The sequence below is a fragment of the Anthonomus grandis genome, chromosome 4, assembly GCF_022605725.1.
Source record: "Anthonomus grandis grandis chromosome 4, icAntGran1.3, whole genome shotgun sequence".
Taxonomy (NCBI): domain Eukaryota; kingdom Metazoa; phylum Arthropoda; class Insecta; order Coleoptera; family Curculionidae; genus Anthonomus; species Anthonomus grandis.
In genome coordinates, this window is record NC_065549.1 from 4,721,901 (window position 1) to 4,748,043 (window position 26,143).

Consider the following 26,143-nt stretch of genomic DNA (forward strand, 5'->3'; position numbering starts at 1 on the left):
TTAAAAATTGCTTCTAACTCGTAAAGTTTTTTAGGTACAAGAAAGGTTCTTATGTGAAATTGTTGGGGAAGATGTGGCCTTTTTTGACTAAAACCCTTTTAAGATTATTTTAATTAATTCGTGAGAATATTCGCAAAAATATTGAAAATTTGTCAAAACATTTACACAAAAAAAGTAGTTCCTAAATTATGCTCAAAAATGTATTACAATGACTAAACATCTTACTGTTGCAATTCACATTTTAAAACTTCGAATTTGATGGCTCTAAGATCCTGGGTAACAAAATTGCCTCTAACTCGGAAAGTTTTTGAGGTACAGGAAACTTTCTTATATGAAATGACCTTTTTTCGACTGAAACCCTTTTAAGATTATTTTAATTATTTTGTGAGAATATTCGCAAAAATGTTGAAAATTTGTCAAAAAATTAAGAGGAAAAAAATGACTCAACCAAAAGTGCTCTAATTACCCAAATTGTTGGCCCAGGATCACGTTTTTACCCTCAAATCCATCTTCAGGAACTTTTTTATTATACTGTCAAAAAAATATTGAAATACTTGAAGTGGTTCCTAAATTATGCTACTACAATGAATAAAAATCTTAATGTTCCAATTCGCATTTTAAAACTTCGAATTTGATGGTTCTCGGTCCTCTAACTAAGAAAGTTTTTGAGGTACAGGAAACGCTCTTACATGAACTTGTTGGACAAGCAATGCCCTTTTTTTGATTTAAACCCTTTTAAGGTTATTTTAATTATTTTGTGAAAATATCCGCGAAAATATGGAAAATTTGTTAAAAAATTAACACGAAAAAAATGACTCAACCAAAACTGCTCTAATTACCGAAATTGTTGACCCAGGATCACGTTTTTACCCTCGAATCCATCCTCAGGATCTCCTCTTTATTATAGACAAAAAATATTGAAATATTGAAAGTGGTTCCTAAATTATGCCCCAAAATCCATAATGAATCCCTGAATATATGATCCCTGGGGGACATAATTGCCTCTCACACTACTCAAAAAATTATTAATTATTAAAGTACAAAAAACATTCTTCTTTGAAATAGTTGGGCAAGAAATGCCTTTTCTTTGAGTAAAATCCTTTTAAGAATATTTCAAAAATAGGCAAAGTTTGCCAAAAAATCATTCAACCAAAACTACCCTAATTACACAAATCCTCGACTTAGAATCACGTTTTTACCCTCAGTAATACCGTACATAAAAATAAGTTTTAAAGAAATAAAACAGCATTTAATAAAAAAAAAAATATATTCAAAAAACAAACTTAACCTAAACAGTTACAAGTAGGGACCCCATCCGATATACATCTGACACAAATTGTCCAAACTTTTAGCCTCATTAATGAGATAATCGATTTGCCCTTCGATGGACAAACAATGGGACATGGTGCGGTTTCTCGTTTTCACTTTGCCCTGCAGCCTTAACTCTATATTCTTGATATACTCCAGAGCCTAAAAAAATAAACGTTTATAAATACTTGAATAGAAGTCCATATTTTGTAAGAGAATGTGTATATAAAGATTACAAATAGGGGAAGTCTTTATCTCCAAGAAAAATGCATATAGGTCACTTAGGTAAATGTATTATGCATTTCGGCTGTGTAAACAGCCATTATCAGATACTAAAATAAAATACAGGTAATTCAAGACAGTTTTAAACAGCTTATTCGCTATAACAATACGGATTTAGAACTTACCAGAACTTTACAAAAGACATATACGTTCACCAAATAAAGAAAAAATTACCAGTTATCGGGAATAAAAAACAACAATAAATAAAAGAATTAAAATGAAAAACATAGTACAATAAGGAACTATTGTATATTAGCGTTGCGTTAAAGAAAAGATTTTAAATTTTGACTAATACAAATGTTAAAGATGAAAGAGTTAAAAATAATAAAGGTAAAAGTTATTTTCTAGGGCTAATTGAATCAAAAAAGCGTAAACTGTCAAACTTAGGTTGCTCATTAATGCATGTGCAGTCTGGGGAGTTTATGGCTCTATTAATTTCAAATGCTTCCAACAAGTCCAATTGTAACCCTTTCTCACAAACATGCAGAACCTCAGTGTTAGGTCCCGGATCAAAATTATGCGCAGACTCTAATATGTGGTTCGCAAAAGGAGAATTGGTATTGTTAATAAAAGTATTTTTATTTCGCGTGATAAGTCTTAAATGTTCGTTGACTCTGACTTCAATTTTCCTTCCGCTTTGGCCGACATAACAGATATCACATAATGGGTGGGAACAAGTTAACTTGTAAACTCCAGATCGGTGTGTTATCGGTATTTTATCTTTAGTGTTTACTAAATGTTTTGCCAAGTTGTTTTTGGTTTTAAAACAAATATTAGGTTTAGTGACAAATTCATTGGACTTAAAACACTGTGCGACACTAGGAGAGACGTTGCCAAAGTAAGTAATAGATCGATAAGATCCGAGGGTGTTGGGTTTACTGAGTAATGGTTTATTAAGTTTTTTGAAAAAATGTTTCTTGTATAGCTTATTAATAACATTTATAGGATATCCATTGTTTCGAGCGATTTGTAAAATTATATTATATTATTTTTTGAAATTAATTTTTTTGAAAAAAACAATTAAAAGCGGCAAATTTTTGGCTAAAGGGATGACTAGAGGTAAAGGGTATTACTGTATCTGTGGCTGTAAGTTTATGATATATTTGAAATTCAAAATGGTTATTGTGATTAGTGATTAAAAGGTCTAAAAATGGCAAAGTTGATTCTTTCCCTAACTGAAAGGTAAACTGTATGTTGGGATGAACAGAATTAATGAAATCAACAAAGCTTTCTAGGTCGTCTTTGGTTCCATTAAAAATAGTAAAAATGTCGTCTACGTAGCGAACCCATGTTTTTATATGTTTTTTAAATAAATGGTGTTCCGAAATTTGTTGTTCTAGTTTATACATAAACAGTTCGGCTAAAAAAGGTGACAAATTAGAGCTCATTGCTAATCCAGTTTTTTGTTCGAAAAAATTTTTGAAGGCGCACACAATTGACTAGAGAACACAAATCCAAAATGAAATGACTGGGTAAATTAGTGTTAGTATAAAGTAATTCTCTGAGTATTGAAATGCAATTACTCGGAGGTATGCTCGGAAACAAGTTAGTAACATCAAAGGAGATAAGCCAGAATTGGGGTGGTATCTGGATAGGAAATAAATGTTCAGTTAATTCAAAAGAATTTTTTATAGAAAAAGGATTGTTGAAGTTTAACGTAGAAGGTAAAATAGAAGATAACCAAGAAGAAAGTCTGGAAGCAGGAGAATTCATGTAGGCAACTACTGTACACATATAACAATACAGTTTCCCTTGTGGGCTTTTGTTAAAACTAAACTATCTTTGGCCATCTTATTTTTTAATTGTTTTAAAACTATGTTATTTTTCTTATTATAAAGGTGATCAATGTTGTTATCTTTCAAATATTTGTTGATTTTAAAGGATATTTGCCCTCTCACACACTCTGGTTTGTAAAGTTCATTGGTTTTTAGAATTCTTCAGCTTCAATTATAAGTTGTTCGGAAACATAATTTGAATTAAAATTTGGTAAGTTGAACTTTAGGCCCATATTTAAAAGATGTATTTCCTGGTTAGAAAGAGCACTATTGGACAAGTTAAGAATACGAGGATGAAATTTATGGGGTTCGGTACTGTTCTTATAGGAATTCGAAAAGTTGTTATTTTGTTTATGCTTTAAACTATGCAGTTTTTTGTTCAAAACTATAAAATGTTCCTTACCCTTTCGACGTACATGTTCTATTATATAAACCAACAACATATCAAACTCATTGTTGTGTAGCTGCTTAGAAATTAGAGAATATAAAAACTTAAGTTTCTGGTCTATGGAGTTTAAATTAGAGTAATGGTTGCGAATTTCTTGACGTATCCAGGTTTTTTTGGCAATATTTAGTGGTTTACTAGAGCTTCTTGATATAGAATTGGTTCTAATATTTATATAGTTTGGTGTCAGGTTGTTTCTAAGGCATTACACAGCCGAAATGCATAATACATTTACCTAAGTGACCTATATGCATTTTTCTTGAAGATAAAGACTTCCCCTATTTGTAATGTTTATAAATACTATTGTAAAAAAACACAAGATTTTCCCTCACCTGTTCATTCACCTTCTCGGAATTTTGGCCGGAACCTTGAGCGTTCCTCGGCCAAGACACCAAAGGATCGTAAACGAATGGGGTCACTATCGACATCAGAGTCGCGGTATTCGATCTGAGAACCTTTAGGGTGACCTCGCAAGATTTCCGGAAAACTCCCTCGACTCCCAAGGGACCCATGGCGGCGATCATGTTCTGTGTGAGCCGGAACGGTACGCGTTCTGGCCATTCGAAGGTTTCACCTTTGACACAGTTTGACGATATAAATACAGAATTGAACTTAGAAAAATGTATATCTAATGAATAAATCTGAAAAACTGTTGCTTGTTAGTGAACATTAATTTCTGTATTAAGTTCGTAATCGGAGAGATATAATATGAATATGTAAATGAATTGTTTGTATCTGACAGAGCATTTTGGAGTTGAATTTTGTGTGTTAGCTGTGTCATTTTGGTGTTTTTAGATACACAATACCTCTTATGTGAATAATAATAATCCGGAATTATTTCTTCTCAGATAACACCTCAAAGCTGCCATGACAATAAATGTGTCTAAATTGAAACTTGTTTTTCTTTGTCTAATATATAGAATATGCGTACATGATCTCCTTTTCTATGAAACAGTTTAGACACAAAAAAATGAATGATATATAACATATTAGTATATTACATTATTTTATGATGTAACAGGTAGCATAAATAAATAATTAATATCTTCAACTTAGGAAGTCCAAAATTTTATTGCGAAAGAAATTGTATCCCTGCAGGATATCTTTTATCAGATATTTTTTATCCTACTAAGATTATTAGCAATGCGCCCCTAAAAAAATCTTTATTGGCTAAAAAAATACTTTTGTTCGCATTATTTAATGTAATTTTTTTTTTATTTTGTAATAAACGTTTTAAAACAAATCTATTTACAATTGTGTTTCGTAATATTAATGAAAATCATCATTTTCTTCGTTCAAAAGCAAGTTTTTTTAAAGAAATTTATTAAATACTAAATACTTTTTTTTCAATATGTCGCCTATACACCAGATTCCCTGTTTTTACCTTAGATGATGTCTGTTACAAATACCGCAGTTGTGTTTAATTTTTAACTAATATGTTACACGCATTTCCTACATGCTGTCATTCATAAAAGAAGCAGACACATTTTCAACACAATTCCCACTATGTGTGCAAAGTGAAAACGCGCAACCATTTTCTGAACGCACTTCCGTAATACGTCCTACTTTGTGTCACTGCGCCACAATGCCGGATGTCACTTTGTTTCACTAGATTTTTCGCTTTATTTAAGTTTTTAACTTTTCGATAATGAGACGTAGTTGTCTTAAAATTTCTTATTCGTTTCGAATTCATCATAAAACTTCACTTTAATTAGATGATATTATAAAAAGTTACTTATTTACATTTTCGGCCATTTTGTCTTACACTGCAATTTTATACACTTTTTGGTTCAATGTAACGTTAAAATTCCTACTATGTTTTACACAAAACTGGTTTAAATATTTAATAAATTTTTGATTTACAAAATTCCCTAAATGCGTTTAGCAGTTTAAATGTACACACTTTTTTGCACTATTCCTACAATTAGTCACGCATTATTTCCCACTATTCCTGATTTGCGTTCAGCTTGCACACAGGCACAGGTAGGGCATTGTTTAAACAAATTTCCTGCTTGGCGTCACACAAAAAAATAATCCAGTAACAGTGTCACAATATGTTACGCAATCCCTACAATAGGTTTATAGTACACAATTCCTTGCTGGAGTCAAGTTATATACTAAGGTGCGTGTATTTTCACACAAATTAAGCGAATTGCGACGTTACAGCAACGTCACAGGTGCCACAATTCCCTTTAAGGAATAAAATGCTCACTGGGAAGGATTTTGGAACAATTATTCATGTTTTCCAGGATTTTGGAAAATTTGCCAGGCGTTTGTGGTATTTTTTTACTCTATTGCAGGCAAGGTTTTGAAAACTTGGAACAAATGCCTTTTTCCATAACTTTCGGGAATTTGTTGAGTACTTGTTATTTTATTCCAGGTATTTGAGGTTATTTTTTGTCTTTCACATTTTTCAGGTTTTTTTTATAATTTTTTTCGTGTGTTCTTTTTTGTTCAGGATTCTAAAGTAATTTTTTATATCTTCCAGGTGTTTTTAAAGAATTTTCACGTGAAGGCATTTGGACTAATTTTTTGCTTTATTCCAGGCTTTTTAGCCATTTACAGCTGCTTTTTCAGACTTTAATTTATTTCTGGAATTTAAATTAATTCTTCAAGTTATTCCAGGCATTTCAAATGTTTTTTTTGTTGTGTTTGAGGCCACTTTGACGTAATTTGTGTACAATTTTTCTGTTTTCTATTTACTGCTTGTTACGTTTTAAGGATTTGGCCTAATTCTAAGTTTTATTCCCGGTATTTGAAGGCAATACTTCGACCGTATTAATTATTAGGTGTCACCCTTCCAGTTATTTATTTATATTTCAGGTCCTTGCGATCATTTTATATCCTTGGAAATCATTTTTTATACCTTTAACGGATATCAGGTAATTATTCATATTTTCCAGGCATTCCGATGATATTGATTTTATTCCAGGCATATATGTTTTATCTATTCCGGATTTTTGGAGCAATTTTTGCAATGCACCTGCAGTATTTTTTAATTTCAGACTTTTTCCAGGTTAGTTTTTATGGCTTCTGAGAATTTTTGTTTTAATGTTTCCAGTTTTCTGATGTCGTTATTCATGACTTTCAGTCTATTTAAGTAATTTTAAGTCTTCCAGAAATTTTTTAAGGAAAATCCTGATTTTTAGAGACATTTTTTTGTGCCTTTCAGGTATTTGAAGTAATTTCATATTTCATTCCAAAAACTTGAATTTAGAGAGTTTAAAAAAAAAACACGTTTTTCTTCATTTATTTCAGGATTTGATTTTGATTTAATTTTTTATGTCTCCCAGGTATTTTTAAAAATATTCATGTATTCCAGGCATTTAGACTAATTTTTAATTTTATTTCAGGCTTTTTAGCCATTTAAAGCTGCTTTTTTCAGACTTTTATTTTTTCCTGGAATTAGAATAAAATTAACTTCTCGAGTTATTCCAGGCATTCCAAATGTTTTTTTTTTTGTGTTTGAGGCCACTTTGTAATTTGTGTACAATTTTTCTGTTTTTTATTTACTGTTACGCTTTAGGCATTTGGACTAATTTTAAGTTTTATTCCCGGTATTTGGAGCCAGTACTTTGACCGTATTAATTATTAGGTGTCATCCTTCCAGTTATTTATTTATATTCCAGATTTTTGCGATCATTTTATATCCAGTAGGCCTTGGCAATAATTTTTTATTCCTTTAACGGATATCAGGTAAAATTATTCGTATTTTACAGGCAATCCGATGATATTCATGTATTCCAGGCATTTGGACTAATTTTTTATTTTATTCCAGGCTTTTTTGCCATTTACAGCTGCTTTTTAAGATTTTAATTTATTTCTGGAATTTAAATTAATTCTTCAAGTTATTCCAGGCATTTCAAATGTTTTTTTTTTGTTGTATTTGAGGCCACTTCGGCATAAGTTGTGTACAATTTTTCTGTTTTCTATTTACTGCTTGTTACGTTTTAGGGATTTGGACTAATTTTAAGTTTTATTCCCGGTATTTGAAGCCAGTACTTCAACCGCATTAATTATTAGGTGTCACCCTTCCAGTTATTTATTTATATTTCAGATCTTTGCGATCATTTTATATCCAGGCCTTGGAAATCATTTTTTATACCTTTAACGGATATCAGGTAATTATTCATATTTTCCAGGTATTCCGATGATATTGATTTTATTTCAGGCATATATGTTTTATGTATTCCGGATTTTTGGAGCAACTTTTCAAGCATAGGCAGTACTTTTTAATTTTATTTCAGACTTTTTCCAGGTTAGTTTTTATAACTTCTGAGGATTTTTGTTTCAATATTTCCAGTTTTCTGATGTCGTTATTCATGACTCAGTCTATTTAAGTAATTTTATGTCTTCCAGGAATTTTTAAAGGAAAATCCTGATTTTTAGAGACATTTTTTGTGCCCTTCAGGTATTTGAAGTAATTTCATATTTCATTCCAAAAACTTGAATTTAGAGAGTTACAAAATAAAACACGTTTTTCCTCATTTATTTTATGATTTACAAGTAATTTTTTATGTCTCCCGGGTATTTTTAAAAATATTCATGTATTCCAGGCATTTGGACTAATTTTTTATTTTATTCCAGGGTTTTTATCCATTTAAGGCCATTTCAAATTTTAATTTTTGTCCTGGCATTTGAATTATTTTTTCAAGTTATTCCAGGTATTCAAAAGTTTATTTTTATATTTGAGGTCACTTTGACGTAGTTTTTTTACAGTTATTTTGTTACTTCTTGTTACATTCCAAGGATTTGAATTAATTTTACTCTTGCGATCATTTTCCATCCAGGACTTGGCAATAATCTTTTACATCTCCAACGGATATCAAATAATTATTCCTATTTTCCACGCTTTCTGAAATAAATCTTCTAACTGAAATAAATTTCGCTTTCATAACAGTAATTTCTGATTTTTTCCCAGGTATTTTAAATTTTTTGTATGTGTTCCAGACTTTTGAAGCAATTTTTCATGCCTTCCAGGCCTTTGCATCATTTTTTAATCTTATTTCAGACACTTTTTCAGGTTTCTGATGCTGTTATTCATGTCCTAAGTCTACTGAAGTAATTCTATGTCTTCCAGGGAGGTTTAAAGAAAAATTTGGTTTTTAGAGCTATTTTTCCGTATCTTTCAGGCATTTGAAGTAATTTCGGATTTCATTCCAAGAAATTGCATTTAGAGAGTTACAAAAAAAACAGGTTTTTCTAATTTTTAAAAACATTTTTCATTTATTTCAAGCTTCCAAAGCAATTTTTTATATCATCTCTAGGGCATTTTTTAGAGGCTTTCCAAAAGACTAATTTTTATTTTATTCCGCAAGATTTTTAACCGTTGAAAGCTGTTTCAGTTATTTAAAGTGATGTTCTTTAAGACGTTAATTTTTTTTTTAAATTTGAATCAATTTTTCAGTCAAGTCATTCCAGGCATTCAAGGTTTTTTTTGGTGTTTCAGGCCACTTTGACGTAATGTTTGTACAATTTCCCTGCCTTTGATTTAATTCTTGTTACGTTTCAGCGATTTAGACCAACTTTAAATTAATTCCCGGCATTTAAAGTAGGTCCCTGGAACATATTAATTATTAGGTGTTATCTTTCAATTCCTTATTTATATTCCAGACTTTTTCGGTCATTTTTTGTGTCATCCAGGTCTTGGAAATAATTTGTTATACTTTTAACGAATATCAAGTCATTATTCCTACTTTTCAGGCTTTCCGATGATTTGGATTTTATTCCAAGTACCTGAAATAAATTTCTATTTCATTACAGCAATTTTTGATTTTATTGCTTTAATTTTATCTGTATTTTCACGCCTTTTAGGCTTTTGAAGTAATTTTTTATATTTTTTTAAACGATTTCATGTGTTCCAGGCATTTATAATATTTTTCACTTTATTCCAAGCATTTGGAGCAATTTTTTCTTTTATTCCAGACATTCAACGTTATTTCTTAAGACCAACATTTAAGCCATTTGATTTTACATTTAAAATTTCTTCCTGATATTTGAACTCCTTTCTAAAGTCTTTTAGAGATTTTAACGTCATTTTTTACATTTCCCAGGCCCGAAAAACCATTTTTTATATTAGTCAGAAAATAGACGAGTTTTTATTATTAAAGAAATTATTTACTGTGCTCACCTTTATTGAATAAACAATTAAAGTCCACGTGAACGACGTCGCCGCAAGTGGAATCTAAGAGGATATTTTCACCGTGTCGGTCTCCCAATCCTAACATGTAACCGGTGATTGAGATGACTGCTGTGGTCCTGATGTATCCTGTCCTGGCAGTTAACCATGTCTAGAAAATATCCATAATAATAATGCTAATAATTTCACAATAAAAATTGCCCTAATTTTCCAAACCTTGAACTTAGAACGAGCTCAGGAGCTCCCCTTTATTTATTTAAAAAAAATCATGACAAGGTGTTTAGCGGTTTGGAAGATATGACCGATAATAAATGAACATTTTGATGGTGGACAACATTTGGAGGTTGGTTGATAAAATTACCTTTAACTCTGAAAGTATTCGAGGTGCAAGAATCGTCCTCATATGAAATTGTTGGGAAAGAAATGCTCTTTATTTTCCAAAAATCCTTTTAAAAATATTTCAATTATTTCGGGAAAATATTCTCGAGGAGAGTGAAACTTGGTAAAACAAAACAGGAAAAAAAAGGCTTCGACTAAAACTGCCCTAACTACCCAAATCTCTAAATTAGAACGACTTGTTTATTATAGAGTTCTCGGGAAAATATAGCAAAATAAACTGGATTTTATGGAACGAATTTCCATTATTATTCCAGGCATTTGAAGCCAAATAAAATTATTGCTATTATAAATTAAATAAATTTTATTCGAGGCATTTAATCAGAGTTTCTTTTCAGTATTTGACGTTAGTTGGTTACTGGATATTTGCAATAATTTTTCACTTTATTCTAGTATTTTCGAACTTATTTAACATATTCCAGGCATTTCTTGGCTTCCTGGCATTTTACATCCAATTTTAAGTTCCTTTTATTAGGTCAATTATTTCTTGAAACTATTGGTAAACAGAAAACAAATACGTTGACCAAAACTGCCCTAACTACCCAAATCTTTAACTTAAAATGACGTTTTTATCGTTAAATCCATTGTCAGGCTTTCCTCTACATTCATGTCAAAAAATAATTCAAATATTCTAAGTGGGACCTAAGTTATCACCGAGAATATTCTCTGGTGGATTTTAGAGTTTATTTATTGGTACAAGTACTAGTCAAGTAATGTTCAACTTTATCCCGTACATTATTTTTGTTATTTAAAAGCTATTCGTATATTTATACATGGTGAGTCGGTTTTTAAGCAAATGATTTCCGGAAAACTATAGCAAAATAAACTGGATTTGATGAATCGACTTTCCATTATTATTCCAGGCATTTGAAGACATAAAATTGTTACTTTAGTGTGTTATTGGGTATTTGCAGCAATTTTTCAGTTTATTACAGGTACTTCAAATCGTTTTACACCTCTTCCAGAGTATTTCAAGTCATCTTTTAATATGCACCAGACGTTTGAAGTTATTTGGCATTTTTTCTTAGAGTTTGAAGTCTCGTAGGTCCCTAGTTTTGTTTTTTTTATTTTGCCGGAAAAATTATTGTATTCTTAGAGTTTGTAAGGTTCTCAAACTTTTACGTAACATTTTCTAGTATGGTCGAGACTTTTGGACCAAATTTTCCATTTTATTCTAGGCACTTCAAACGTCCTTTTTGACTTCAGTGTGTTACTGGGTATTAGCAGCAATTTTTTATTATAGAAATTTAAACCCATTTTACATCCCTTTCTGGTTTTTTAAATTATTTCTTAATATGCACTAGACGGTTAAAGTTATTTTGAATTTTCTTCATGGCATTTTAAAATCTAGTGCTTCCCTGGTATTTGTTTTTTTTTGATTTGCCGAAAAAATTATTGTATTTCTAGACTTTTCAAAGTCTTCTAGGAGTTTTAAAGCATTTTCTCATATTATGTTCCAGGCCTTTGGGAATATATTTTAGAAGTATTCTAAGCGTTTGGAATTCATTTTACTTATTTCATGCATTTCTCGACTTCCTGGCCTATTGAACCCTATTTTAAGTTTCTTCTAGGCATTTTGTATTAGGTTTTAGGCATTTAAAGTAATTTCGTATATCTCTTAGACACTTTAGGCTAATTATACCACGCTTCACTCTAATTTTAGCTTTCGAGGCCTCTGGAGTAATTTTTCAAGACATTTGACATTATTTTTTAATGATGCTTAATCTATGCTTTTCTTCTTATGCTTAATGTTTTGTGGAGTCTACAGTGTATGTATATATAGATTTTGATTTTCCTCCTTTTTTTGTATACATTTCTCTTTTTTACTGTTTTTATTCTGTTTTTTTTAAATTAATTTTAAGTTGCTTTGTTAACGACAAATATTTGTTCATAACAATAAAGCTTATTTTGATTTGATTTGATTATAGTGGAAAGTGGGTGTTTAAGTACCTGGGCGTCGTGAAAGGTTTTCCTAAACCAATCTCCCAGCACCGGGGGATGGTTCTTCAGTAAAACGTTCTTGAAAACTTCACGTTTCTTCATCAGGGGATCTCTTAGGTTACAGCATACTTCTTTGATCTCTCGCGGGCGCATTCCCATATCTACAATTAAATTTATTAATCATTTAGCCCTTCAGATAAATTTTCATAGACTTAAATCTTATTTTCTAAAGACTAGGACTAGCCTATTTTCTTACCCTTTTGCTTATAAAGCGACATCAAAATGGGCCTTAGACCGATCAGATCGTTGACCCACTCGATGAGACCGCATTCCTCGTTCAACGGGGCGACCGAATACAAACGGATGTTGAGTCTCCTTTGACGCGCCTCCGCCTCCCTTTGCAACAAATGGTTCACGATATCGTTGAACTCCATTAAGCGGAAGTCTTTGCGCAGGTCGTCTTTGGGTTTTAGCATGAACGTATAACTGGAATAAGAGTAAGAAGGGTGTTTCTCCTTAAATAGTACCGACAATTGAGGTCGCTGAGGTCAAAATAAGAGTAAAGTGTCAAAATTCATTGCTGTAGGCAGTTTTTAGACTTAACCTCAAGAAGGATAATAGATTCTAGACAATAGTTTCCTTTTATTTAGTGAAGTTTAATCTCAATTGCCTGAAATAAAATAATTATTAATTCCAATCAGAATTTCTCTATTCTTAGAATATGGTTTTGGTGTATTTCTATTTTCACATATCCCAATACAGTATTACGCTGTTTATAGATAGTAAAGCACATGAGGAATTAAAGGTTCGATGACAGGATTCTTACATACATGATCCAATTGAGAACCGACAAATATGACACTTTTGATTTTAGGAATAAACTGATTGTAAAGTTTTATTTATAGTAATACTGATGCATTTTAAATAAATAATATGCTTGTTTGTAAAAAAAAAAATAGACAGAATAGGAATTTGAAAATAGATGTCTTAAATCATTTCATACTTCCAGGCAGTCGAAAAATTTTGAATATATTCAAGCAGTTCAGAAAAAAAATCCAAGAATTCAAACTTTTTCAATCGTCTGGAAAAAAAATTAAAATGTACCACATCTCTGGAAAAATTCAGCTGCTTTAAAGAAAGCGAAGAAGAATTAAACTCCACTCCGTTTAAGGTTAAAAAAATCAACTTCCTGCAAGAAAAATGCAACTTCAGAATTCATTTAGGAAGAATTTAATTTCAAGTACTCAGAAGTCAAAAATTAGGCAAAATAGAAATGTAGAAATTTGTATGCAGATTCTTTAAATAATTTCAGTTTCAGGCAGACGAATTCGTCCTGGATTTCTTGAAATGTGTTAATTTATTTTTGGATCTCTTTCAGGCAGTTGAAATCTTCTTCATATTCTTCCAGACAAATATGAATCAGTCTTGGATTTTGGCTTTGAAGAAATCCAAGATTTCAATTTCCTGGAATAAATCAAGGAAAAAATCCACTTTCTAAAATGTGCACGTCAATAATGTATATGCAGATTCAGGCAGTTAAATTGTTCGATTTCTTCCAGCCAGTTAGAAAGGTTTAAATTCGAAGTTTGGAAGAAATCTGTAAAGAAGGAGGTGCTCATAGGTTAAAAAGTAAACAGTTTAATTATTCTGGAATATCTTCAAATGTGTTGAATTCTTTTTGGCTCTCCTCCAGGCAGATGTACGTTTCTTGAATTTCTTCAAAGACGAAATCCAAGAATAATTCAACTCCCTGGAATAAATCCAAGAAAATTTCAACTTTTTGCAAGAATCCAATGTAGAATTCAACTTTCTAATATGCTCATAAGTCAAAAAGTAGACGAAACAAAAATTTGACTATTTCTATACAAAACTGCCTGGAAGACATTGAAAAAAAAAATCATTCCCTATTATAAGAAATCAAGGAAGAATTCAACTTGCTAAAGGGTTCATAAGTCAAAAAAAAATTGTATGCAGACACTTTAAATAATTTCATTCTTCCTTGATTTCTTCCAGGCACTTGGAAAGGTTTAAATTATAACATAAGTTCTTCACGTATCTGAAAATTCAAGAAAAATTTAAAATTTTTGAACGGTCTGGAAAAAATTGTAGAAGAATGTAGGCTGGAAAAAATCCAAAAAGAATTCAACTTTCTGTGCAAGTGCTTATAAGTCAAAAATTAATTATTATTTTTTACATTAGTTTATTATACATTGGTGAAGCTTTTTCATATACTATTTTGTATACCTGATTATTTTTTTGTACATTTTGTTTGTGTAAAGAGTTCAACTGCCTAGAAAACCGAAATTAGTTAAAGAATCTGTATAAAAATTCTTAAATTTCTATTTTGTCTATTTTTATGAGCACTTCCTTCTTTGCAGATTTCTTTCAGGATTTTATCTAGAGATAAAAAAAAATCGAATCCCTGGAAGAAATCCAAGGAAATTTCAATTTCCTGGAAGGAATCAAGGCAGAAGCAGATTTTTGATCGAGATTCTTTAAACAATTTTATTCTTCCAGGCACTAAAATTGTCAGTACGTTTAATTCTTCAAGTGTAATGTCCTTAAACGAGTTGAATTCTTTTCGGATTTTTTCCAAGTAGTTGAATTATTCTTGGATGTCGACTTTGAAGAAATATCCGATTGCCTGAGAGAAATCCAAGAAGATTTCAACTTCCTAAAAGAAATCAATACGGAATTCAATGTCAAATAAATAAATTAAAAAAAAAAAATTGTATGCAGATTCTTTAAATATTTCCATTCTTCCAGGCAGTTGAGGCGAACATTCATTGTTGTAGGCAGTTTTTAGACTTAAAATTTAGAATTTAATCTCAAGAAGGATAATAGATTGCAGGCAGTAATTTTATTGTATTGTCCTAACCTTATAACAATTTTTTCCCTTAAAATGAGGTTTAACCTTTGCCTGAAATAAAATAATTATTAATTTCAAGCACAATTTCTATATACTTCTCTATCCTTAGAACATGGTTTCAATGTATATAGGTTCTATTCTATTTTGTGTCTTTGTGGAGTGTTTCTCAACCTCTAACATGTCCAGAAAAATGTTGATTTTTAATTTGAAATAAAGAGGTAAAAGAAAATAAACATGTTCACTTCTCCCTAGAAGAAATCATAAAAATAATTTAAGTGCCTAAATTAAATAAAATCAGAATACTGCAGTGCCGGATCCACAAAAAGAGAACTAAAGACGAGTAACCTCCCTGAAAAAAAAGGTTATCATTTTCGCTTTAATTCAGAAGTCCGATATTTCAGACTACACGCTTTAAAGGGTTTTCTATTGTAAATTATGACTTTTAGGATACATTAGGAAAAACTGTGGTTAACCTCGAATTAATTGTAATCACGAAGAGAGGTTTCCCTCTGGATCCGCTCCTGATCGTTGATTGATAAAAAGCACAAAATTCGACATTTTTGATCAAAGAAAATTATAGTGTTGAGAAAAAAAGTGTCCCAAACGTGTTTCAACCCCAAATACTCTTTACTTAGACACCTATTTTTAAATTTTAAAGATACTATGCTATACTATAAATAACAGTAAAGTATAGTAAGTTTTCCTCCCATTTTAACCTCAACAACAAGCTCCTGTCTTCTTTTCTATCCTACACAAGAATCCTACTGACCTATGTCCATCTGACCCTCTAAAACTAATCTTCCTCGGCCGTTGTAAACTGGTTAACACACTAATTTCGTCGTCGATCCCCGCAATATGCACGTAACGATTCGGAAACGGATTATGCTGCGTATTTTTAAAATCGGGATTCGGTAAAATCAGTTTTCTGAATTTATGGGTGGGCATCATGATTTCGCTGAAATCTCCCTTGTTAAGCATCCTACAAACCGATTTTTTATAAAATAAGGCATAAATGACATAAACTGAAAATCATACTTACCGCGGTAAGGCTCTTACCAGTAAACTGACAGTGGTTTTGCTCACATCGGTAGGGATTTCCTTATTGCAAAGTTCGATTAATTTCTCGGTTAAACTGGTGAAATCTTTGATTAGTCGCGACATCGATTGGGTTTTTAGTCTCGGATCCCCCAAGATTTCCGCACATCTTTTTGCTCGTATTGGGTAACTGGACTATAAGGAAAAATTATTTCTGGTTATATTAATGTTAATTTGGCATTTACGACAAACCTTATACGTTATGTGAAATTGAACAAAAACAGAGTGAACATCTTTTATAGGCATTGTTAGAAGAATAGAAAAGGAACAAATGTTTTTGTTTTGAAAAGCGAGTGATGTTTTCCAGTTGAAATCTACCTTAAAATACTTTTTAATCAACCTAGAAAAACCAAGATTTGCTTGGAAAATGCAAACATTTTTTTCCAAACGAGTTTTCTCTATACACGCCTAGAAATAGGAAAATTAAAAGAAAATAGTCGAATACGCACTAGACGGTTAAAGTTATTTTGAATTTCTTCTTGGCATTTTAAAATCTAGTGCTTCCCTGGTATTTGTTTTTTTGATTGCCGAAAAAACTATTGTATTTCTAGACTTTTTAAAGTCTTCTAGGAGTTTCAAAGCATTTTCTCATATGTTCCAGGCCTTTGGGAATATATTTTAAATGTATTCTAAGCGTTTGGAATTAATTTTACTTATTTCAGGCATTTCTCGACTTCCCGGCCTATTGAAATCGTTATTGTTTTTCTCTATGTAGCACATTATATTATTAGGAAAATTCAAATAAAACCAGGCACTCTTATTTTTTTGGCCACCACTGTATCAAGAACCCATGTTGCTTAAAATGTTTTACTATGCTCAAGTCACTACCTATTACGAACATACCTATAACGAAATACCAGACAAATTGTTGATCAATCCAAAAATTGATACACAGGGTGTTGTTTTAAATATTGCGACAAAATTCAGGGGCGTTTTCTTTGGACGAAATCAAGCAAAAAACTTCCTATAATCATAGCTCCTAAACACCTTAAATTTTACACTACAAGATGGTAAAGTTGAAAGAAAAAACTTACTTTTTTCGATAAATTTGATACACGTATTCAAATGTTTTACCGAAAAAACTTCAAAATCAGCTTCTTCCTTGTTTACCACTCACCTTAATAACAGAACTGATCATCCACAAACACTGCTGCGGATAATGCTGCATCAATTTAATAATTATGGCCTTCAGTTGCATGTAGACCTCCTTCTGGGGATGCGCGATCCTCGAAATGATTTGCGAGAACGACGTGAGGAACACGTACGCGGGCAGTTTGTTCAAAAAACTGTCGATGATCTTCGTCATTTTGATCAGGATGTTCCGTCTCTCCTCTTTCACGGTGTTGTTCGTAACGTCCAGTAAACGGGTACCGTAATCGAACCAAATGGACAACAGTCTCGGCATCGATTGGTAAACGTACGTCGTGCCGTAATACAGGGATTTGCCGAAGTTGTGCACGATGTGCAGTTGAAGTTCGTTCGCCTTGGTGTCACGTTCTTCTGCCGAGTAGTTTTGGAAGATGCGGTCTTGGTATTGGGCCAGGCAAACCTGGAAACGGAATAGAGGTTAAAAGTGTGCACTGGATCAGGTTTGTGGGCGAGTTTGATTGGAGCTACAGAGTTATTTTGATTGTCATCTGTTTTAAACAAGTCCCTAAAATATGAGAATATGTCAATGACTTAAAATGTGCACAAACCTCAATAAAGAGGAGGGCTCATATATCCTGATTAGGTTTACTTGACCGTGAATATATGCATCGCGCTCTTTCACAAGGAAAAAATAAAGTCGTTAAAATAGTTATACCTTTATACTTTAAGCAAGTGTTTCTCAACAAGCCAGTATCGTCGCACTTGGAAAAGTGAGTTTAATTTGTGTTTACCTACTTTTTTCTTCCAATTTTGGTGTGTTTTAATTTAAAGAATATTAGAATTATTTTAACTATTTACGTGTAAAAGGTAAGAAAATGTAGTCGTTTTAAAAAGTGTTTTACAGCAAAAATAAATAAATCAAGAGTTCAACCCCGAAGACACAAAAAGAATTCACATTACCATTATTTTTGACGTTAACAAATATTAATTATATTGTCTGTATATATAGTATTTTAGGACCCTTGTTTTTTATCATTTACACGTCTAGATTTTATCTTCAATTAAAGCATTGTGCCCATCATTTTTACGCAGACGACACGCAGTTATATTATTCATTTTTACCAGGAGATTTTAAAATGGCTGAGTTTAAAATTAATCAAGATTTACAAGCTATTTGTGATGTTTCTTCAAAGCATTTATTAAAATTAAATCCTTCGAAGTCATCTATAATGTTCATAGGTAATCGAACTAATGTAAATAATATTTTAAATGGTATAAACATTAAATTGGGGGACGAAAGAATTCCAGTTGTTGACAAATGTAAGAGATTGGGCCTTATAGTAGATAATAATATTCGTTTTAAACATCACGTGTCTAATATTCTTAAAAAGGCATATCTTGCTTTGAAATTAATTTATTTGCATAGACACTATTTAAGTAAAGATATTAAGAAGCTTTTATGTGATTCATTGGTCCTTTCACAATGTAATTACTGTGATGTAGTGTATGGCTGGTGTCTTGATTATGAGGATAGGGGTAGACTGCAAAAGCTCCAAAACTCTTGCATTCGACTAATATTTGGCATTCGTAGGAGAAACCGCATTTCCCATAAACTTCACGAACTTGGATGGCTTAATATGCATAATCGAAGAATTGCTCATTCTTTAACATTTTTTTATAAAATTTTAATATATCGTAGTCCGCCCTATCTCTATCAAAAAATAACTTTTAGAAATGATGTACACCATTTAAATTTAAGAAGAAATACTATTCTCATTCCGAGACATAAAACACAGTTATTTAAACGATCATTTTCTTACAATTTTGCTTATCAAATAAATTCTTTAAATTTGGATCCGGACCAATTATTAATTTCTTGTAATACTTTTCGTAGGAGGATGATTGTAAATCTAATGAATCAGCAGGGTATATAATTTAAGTTCTTTTTTTTTAACTTTTTGAATGGTTGTTTTCTTAAGTAATTTATTACAATTTTTGGTATTGGGATCATTTTATTTATTTATTTATTGTCTGCAATAATTTTTCTATTTTTTGTTATTTAACAAAAAATTTAATCTGTTTTTTGGGTATTTGCAGTGTGTATTGTTTTGCTTGATGTTAAACTGTCAAATTTAGAATTTAGAACTCTTATGTAGTATTATGTAGGTTTATTAGGTATATGATTAAAGAAAAAGCTGTATTTAATCAGTTATTAGTTAAGCGTTACTGTTAATGAGCGTTACTGAAATTACCATTTTTTTTTAATGAAGTGTGGGGCCACAATGTTAAAGACCAGAATCTGCCATGGCAGAATTCTGAATTTGTAGGCCTTTTATTTGCGTAAATTTATTGCTAGATTTTGTAAACTTGTATTTTTTTTTTGTTTCTTCTATGCAAATAAAAAATATTTATTATTATTATTATTATTATTATTATTATATATTAAACATATATACAAATAAGAACGAATAGTTTTATTCAAATTACTTACTTACTTTCTAGGTTTATGTAAAATGAACTGTTTTATAGATGTCGCCAAAGAAATTAGATGCGATAGGGGAATTAACGTAGCGAATTTATACCTAAAGAGGCAGAAGAAGCACCACCTTAATCCTTTAAAATGTTTTAGAAAACGATTAGAAAATCATAGATGATTAATTATTATTAATATTGTCACATATTAACGTAACACTAAAATAAAACCTTATTAAGATATAATTATAATTAACATAATGAATTATTAATATAATAATTCAGTATTTTAAACAGCTAACTTACTATTTGTTTAATATGTAGTTATAGTTTTTATTTCTTTGGTAACTTTCTTGTAAATACAGGTTCATCAGATGAAGATCTGGAAGTGAGTTCCGATGAATCAATGACCAGCAATTTGGACATTTTAACAGATAGTGAATAAATTAATAATATATGCATTTTATACCACATTATGTAGGATTTTATGAGCAGTAAAATTTATATACCCTTATTTGGAGTTCTATTTTTAATATAAACAATTATTACAATTGTTTAATATCTTCAATAGCTGAGGAAAGAAAAGAAATAGATGTTCTTCATTTATATTTTTGTTCCAAGCACTTGAATTCTTTGATTTTTTCCAGGCAGTAGAAGAAGTTTAAATCGGTTTTTTGCTTTCAATCGGTTTAAAATTGTTTTTTCAAGCCTTTTTATTTGATTTCGTTTAAGATTTTTCGTATTTAACTTGTTCCAGATAATAATTCAACTGCCTGAAAGGAAAGGATCTATATTTTCCAGGCAGTTAAAGCCAGTGTTTCTACCCCCTTTTAAATGAAATATTAAGGATAACTGACACGGTGACAGCCTATAAATAAGAAAAATGAACTAAAAACTTATGTCTACTGATTACCATTAAGCTAGTTTGATGGTCATGGACCCATCAAACTAGAACACAAATCAAATACAATAAGGACGATCTTGGTCTAAGAACTTTGACTGCCTGGAAGTACAATAGAATCAATTCTTTGATGTTGATTGATAGACACGATAATTGGTGTCTAAAGTATATGAAAAAGAGTGACTTCAATCCGCCTAAAACAACTAAAAGATGTTATTCCAGGCAGTTGAAACTGCTTTAGAACTTATATCCTGGACAGCTGAAACCAGAGTAAAAACGATGAAATTAAAATTTTAAAAATCAATTATTTAATAATATTGGAAGATTTTAACTTGTCAAATTACATAAGTTGTGATAAAGATAAACGTATATCATTGCATGAATTCTTTAATTTTACTAATCTACATAGTTCAATTTAATGTTATAAAAAATGTAAGGAAAAAGGGTAATACCAATTTTAAACATTATTAATCTACATAGGTCGTAAAACACTCTTTGACAGAACAAAATTGAGTTTCATATCACTCTGAACAACTCTGGTGAGTCGACAGATAAAATTAAGAAACAATTCTCGTATATAACAATACATTTTCAAACATTTGCAGCTGGTTTAATAATGCCCATTAATGTAAAAAAATGCAAACATTTTTTAGGAAAAACAATATTATTGATTTTGGATACAATGATGGTACTACTTTGAATCGAGGTATTGAGATCAAGAATTTGGAAGTAGTGTATCAGAGTGATATGAGGTTAAATTCGCACTATATTTCTATAGCCAATAAAACATACAAAAATCTATGGGATTCCTTATAAGGAATAGTAAAAACTTTAAAATTGACACACATTAAACTTAAACACATTAAAGAATATTAAATTTAAATTTATTTAGTATAGATCTAGGTAGCAGATTTCCCATAAACAGAATGATATTGATTTGTAATCAGATCCTCAAGCAAATCAACATTGATATTTTTAACACTTAAGAGTGACTTGAATAAAAATTTGAAGCAATTTGCATATTAGCTAAAGTTACGTTTAGTTATAGTATTTTTTTATCTTTCTTTAACTGTTTTTATTAGGTATCTTGTTAAGTTTTATTACCTATGTTTTCTATTCCATTACTTGTAATTACCCTAGTTGATGTTAGTAATGAGTACAGTAAATAAATAAAAATAATTCAAAGTAGAATGTCTTATAGAAATGCTAAGACTAAAAGCTACGACTGCCTGTAATTACAAAATAATTTTTTTCCAGGCAGTTGCACTTTTCTTCGTTTTCGTTCAAGCTTCGTCTTATTTGATTTGTTCCAGGGAAGAATTAAACTATTTGAAAGAAAATTAAGGAACCATTCAACTGCCTGGAAGAAATCAACGACAAATTGAACTGCCTGGAAAACATTCTACGAAGAATTCAAACTTCTTCAATTACTTGGAAGAAAACAATGAAGAGTTCAGTTGCCTGGAAGTACAACAAAATTCCTTTCCAGGCAGTTGAAACCAGTGATTCTACACCTTTTTTAAATAGAATATTAGGAACCACTGACGTAATGAATAACCATAAATACGAAAAACGATCTAAAAACTGATCTCAACTGAATAATACTATCAAGCCTGATGTCTGTCTGGGAATAATTCCTGAAAATTCAAAGGAATCTTGTCGAATTCGTTTATATAATTTCACTCTGAGAAGTAGATTTCCTGGACATTTCAAACTGGAGTAAAATCCAGGTGAAATAAAGACAATTTTGATCTAAAAATGTTGACTGCCTGGAAGTACAATACAATTTTTTCCAAGCAGCTAAAACCAGTTTACATTTTTCGATGTTATAGACAATTAAAGACTTTAACCGACCAAAAGGAAGAGTAGATCCTATTCCAGGTAGTTAAAACTTATTTTAACACATTTTTTGATGGTCTAGGGGTCAGAAAATTAAAGCTTTCAACTTACTTAATAATGCTGCAATTTGGAGTTTGCGCTACATTGGGCTTTTAGAACTTGTACCGGGCAGTTTTTTCAAAAAGTTGTTTTTTCTGCCTGCTAATACACCTGACAGCATTGTGGGTCTTGAATTTGGATTAACACACCTTTCTTTAACTATTTTTAAATTAGTTATTTATTGGCTAATCAAACTTTTATCTATGAAACCCTCCAGATACTTACAAATCTGCTATAAGAGACAGCTGGAACTTGAAAACCCTGACACTTACTTCATATAATTGGATTCAGCAAATAAAGAATTTATTAATTTTTTTCGAAAATTGATTTTGGCTTGCCATTTATATCATTAACGAGTACCTACCTAAAAAAGACTAAAGTTTAACAGGTTTGTGGTCAAAAAGACCTTGAATTTGGAACTGCTTTAGCATTTCCTCTTTTTTATAGCTGTTTTTTATATGTCTAAAAGCCAAAAAACTATTTACAATTTAAAGGAATTTCCCTTAAGTATTTAAAGTTTGTTTGCCAAGTCCGGACTGTCAATTGCCGTTTTTATTAAGGCTACTTTTGACGGATTTTCTTACTCTATAGATCTTGACGATATGTGCACTATATGTAACGCAAATGTAAAGCAGATCTTTCAGAACATATTTTTTGAGTGTGTCCCTCTTCGTTCAGATCTAATTTCTTCTGTTGAGGTTTTCTTTTTTTATCTTTTTAAACAAAATAATACCTGTTGTGCATTAGTTTTGAAATATTCTCCAACATATTCATAATTTAGTAATTTTGTTCTTTTTTTGTATTAGGGATTGATTTATTGGGGTTAGGGCTTAAGTTGTATTATTTTTCTCCTAACTGAAAGTTAGGAGTTTTTATAATCAATAATTACTATTTTGTTTTGCTTATGATACACATAATATGGTTTTGGTTTATGTAATTGTATATAGTTGTATAATTAGGTTAGCGATTAGGTCATATAGTTTATAACTGTAATTTTTTGTAAACGGCGCTTTATGATTCAGCAGTTTTCTTTATCTTGTTTTTGTTTAAATATATTTTTCCTTGTAATTCCTGTACTCTATTGCTATAATTATATATTTCATTACTTTAGAATCATAAAAATTCTATTGTCTAATTGCTGGGAAAGACCAAACTATTCACTTGATTATCCAAACCATTGACCAGATATTTCACAGTTGAAACTGCCTTAAAATGTATATCCTGAACAGCTGAAACCAGAGTGAATACCATAAAATTATAAAGAACTCAAAGTCTTATAGTCATGCAAAGACTAAAAGCTATGACTGCCTGTAATTACAAAAGAATTTTTTTCCAGGCAGTTGCATTTTTCTTTGATTTCGTTCTTATTTGATTTGTTCCAGGTAATAATTAAACTATTTGAAAGAAAATCAAAGAACCGTTCAACTGCCTGGGAGAACTTGAACAAAAAATCGACTGTCTGGAAGAAATCGACAACAAATTGAACTGCCTGGAAAACATTCTACGAAGAATTCAAACTTCTTCAATTACTTGGAAGAAAACAGTGAAGAGTTCAGTTGCCTGGAAGTACAACAAAATTCCTTTCCAGGCAGTTGAAACCAGTGTTTCTACACCTTTTTAATTAGAATATTAGGGACCACTGACGTGATGCGTAACCATCAATACGAAAAACGATCTAAAAACTGATCTCAACTGAATACTATCAAGCCTAATGTTTATCTGGGAATAATTCCTGAAAATTCAAAGAAATCTTGTCGAATTCGTTTATATAATTTTTCCCTGAGAAGTAAATTTTCTGGACATCAAACTGGAGTAAAATTCGGGTGAAATGAAAACAATTTTAATCTAAAAACTTTGACTGTCTGGAAGTAGAAGAGAATTCTTTCCGAGGCAGTTATAGCCAGTTTTTATGCATTTTTCGATGATATAGACAGGATTATTGATGTCTAAAATGTAAAAAAAATAAATAATAAAAGAATGACTTTAACCGCCTAAAGAGACAAAAAGTTTCTATTCCAGGCAGTTGAAACCTATTTTAACACATTTTTTGACTAGAAGTAAGAAAATGAAAGCCTTAACTGCCTGGCAAGACCAAACGATTAACTTGCAGGCAGCTAAAACAAGAGTGAAAACCTTGAAGTTTTAAAGCCTTAATACTATTAAATTAATAATTCCTGAAGGATGGACTAAATTCAAGTGTATTTAAAACTGATCTCACCTAGGTCAATCTGGGAATAATTCATAAAAATTCAAAGGAATCTTATCGAATTCGTTCAAACTGGAGTAAAAATCAGGTGAAATGAAGACAATTTTGACTTAAAGACTTTTACTGCCTGGAAGTAGAAGAGAATTCTTTCCCAGACAGTTATAGCCAGTTTGTATGCATTTTTCAATGATATAGACAGGATTATTGATGTCTAGTGTGTCAAAAAAAAAGACTGACTTTAACCGCCTAAAGGGACAAAAAGATTCTATTCCAGGCAGCTAAAACAAGAGTGAAAACCTTGAAGTTAAAAAGCATTTAAAGTAGAAAGTTTCATAGAAATGCCAAGACTGAAAACTGGCAAGTACAAAATAATGCTTTTCCAGACAGATGAAACCCATTCTAATATATATTGTAATAGATATAAAATACAGTAATAAAATTAAAGCCTTAATACTATTAAACTAATAATGCCTGAAGGATGGACTAAATTCAAATCTATTTAAAAAGACTTTTATTAATTTAAATTATATGCCAATAAATATATTTTCTGGACACCTCAAACTGGAGCAAAAATGACTGAATCAGCCTTTAAACTGGAAAATATCAGAGACTGCCTGGAATATCAGTAGAATTATTTTCCAGAATCTAACTTTAACCCTTAGAGCCTGGACTGTCAGTACTTACAATGCTCTTCTCCCACTCTTTGTACACCTCGTTGGCCTCTTTATATTGCTGCAGGTTGGTTTCCACGTCGACACTACAAATGTCGTCATTGTAGGTCGCTATAAGGAGTCTCGCTTCTGCACACAGTTTCCTAATAAAAAATAAGTGTTCTCTATCTTTCTTTATCAAAAAAAATTAAAGCAGGACAGAAATCCTTCTTTCATTTTTTTGGTAGAATTTTCGAAAAGAAGCAGAATAAAGAATTATTCATTATGTATAGCAACACTTACTTCTTTTCTAAACTTAAGTTGGCAATAACCTGTTGAGATTCTTGACTGTTAATATTATCTGGTATGTACAAATTCAGGCCCCTCCTGAGGGTAATCAGGGCTTCTTCGTGCTCCTCCCTTAACCAGTGAAGTTTCGCCTTTTCGATAAACAGTTTGGGCGGGTTGTACTTTTGGGCGTCCAATACGTACGTATAAGCCTGATGAACCTGGAAGATTCATTTTAAATTAGAAGTAGATACTACTAAATAATTAATAAATATCTCAATATACAGGGTGCTGCAAAAAGTGAAAATCTCTTAAAAAAATTATGAATATATGGGGTAAAAGGTGTAGC

At 31.0% G+C, this 26,143-nt stretch overlaps 1 protein-coding gene across 1 annotated transcript in view; it reads right to left on the reverse strand.

The window, feature by feature from the left end:
* Nucleotides 1-1,256: 1,256 nt before the first annotated feature.
* Nucleotides 1,257-26,143, reverse strand: part of LOC126734830 (serine/threonine-protein kinase ATR) — a 76,157-nt gene continuing 51,270 nt past the window's right edge. Inside the window, exons 15-24 of the mRNA XM_050438590.1 lie at nt 25,810-26,015; nt 25,541-25,670; nt 17,368-17,799; nt 16,195-16,385; nt 15,925-16,134; nt 12,543-12,772; nt 12,296-12,447; nt 9,941-10,100; nt 4,143-4,384; nt 1,257-1,470 (exon numbers count right to left, since the gene is read on the reverse strand). Of these exons, the coding sequence (XP_050294547.1) occupies nt 1,297-1,470; nt 4,143-4,384; nt 9,941-10,100; nt 12,296-12,447; nt 12,543-12,772; nt 15,925-16,134; nt 16,195-16,385; nt 17,368-17,799; nt 25,541-25,670; nt 25,810-26,015 (2,127 nt within the window). The 3' untranslated portion in view covers nt 1,257-1,296. The remainder of the gene's footprint in view (nt 1,471-4,142; nt 4,385-9,940; nt 10,101-12,295; nt 12,448-12,542; nt 12,773-15,924; nt 16,135-16,194; nt 16,386-17,367; nt 17,800-25,540; nt 25,671-25,809; nt 26,016-26,143) is intronic.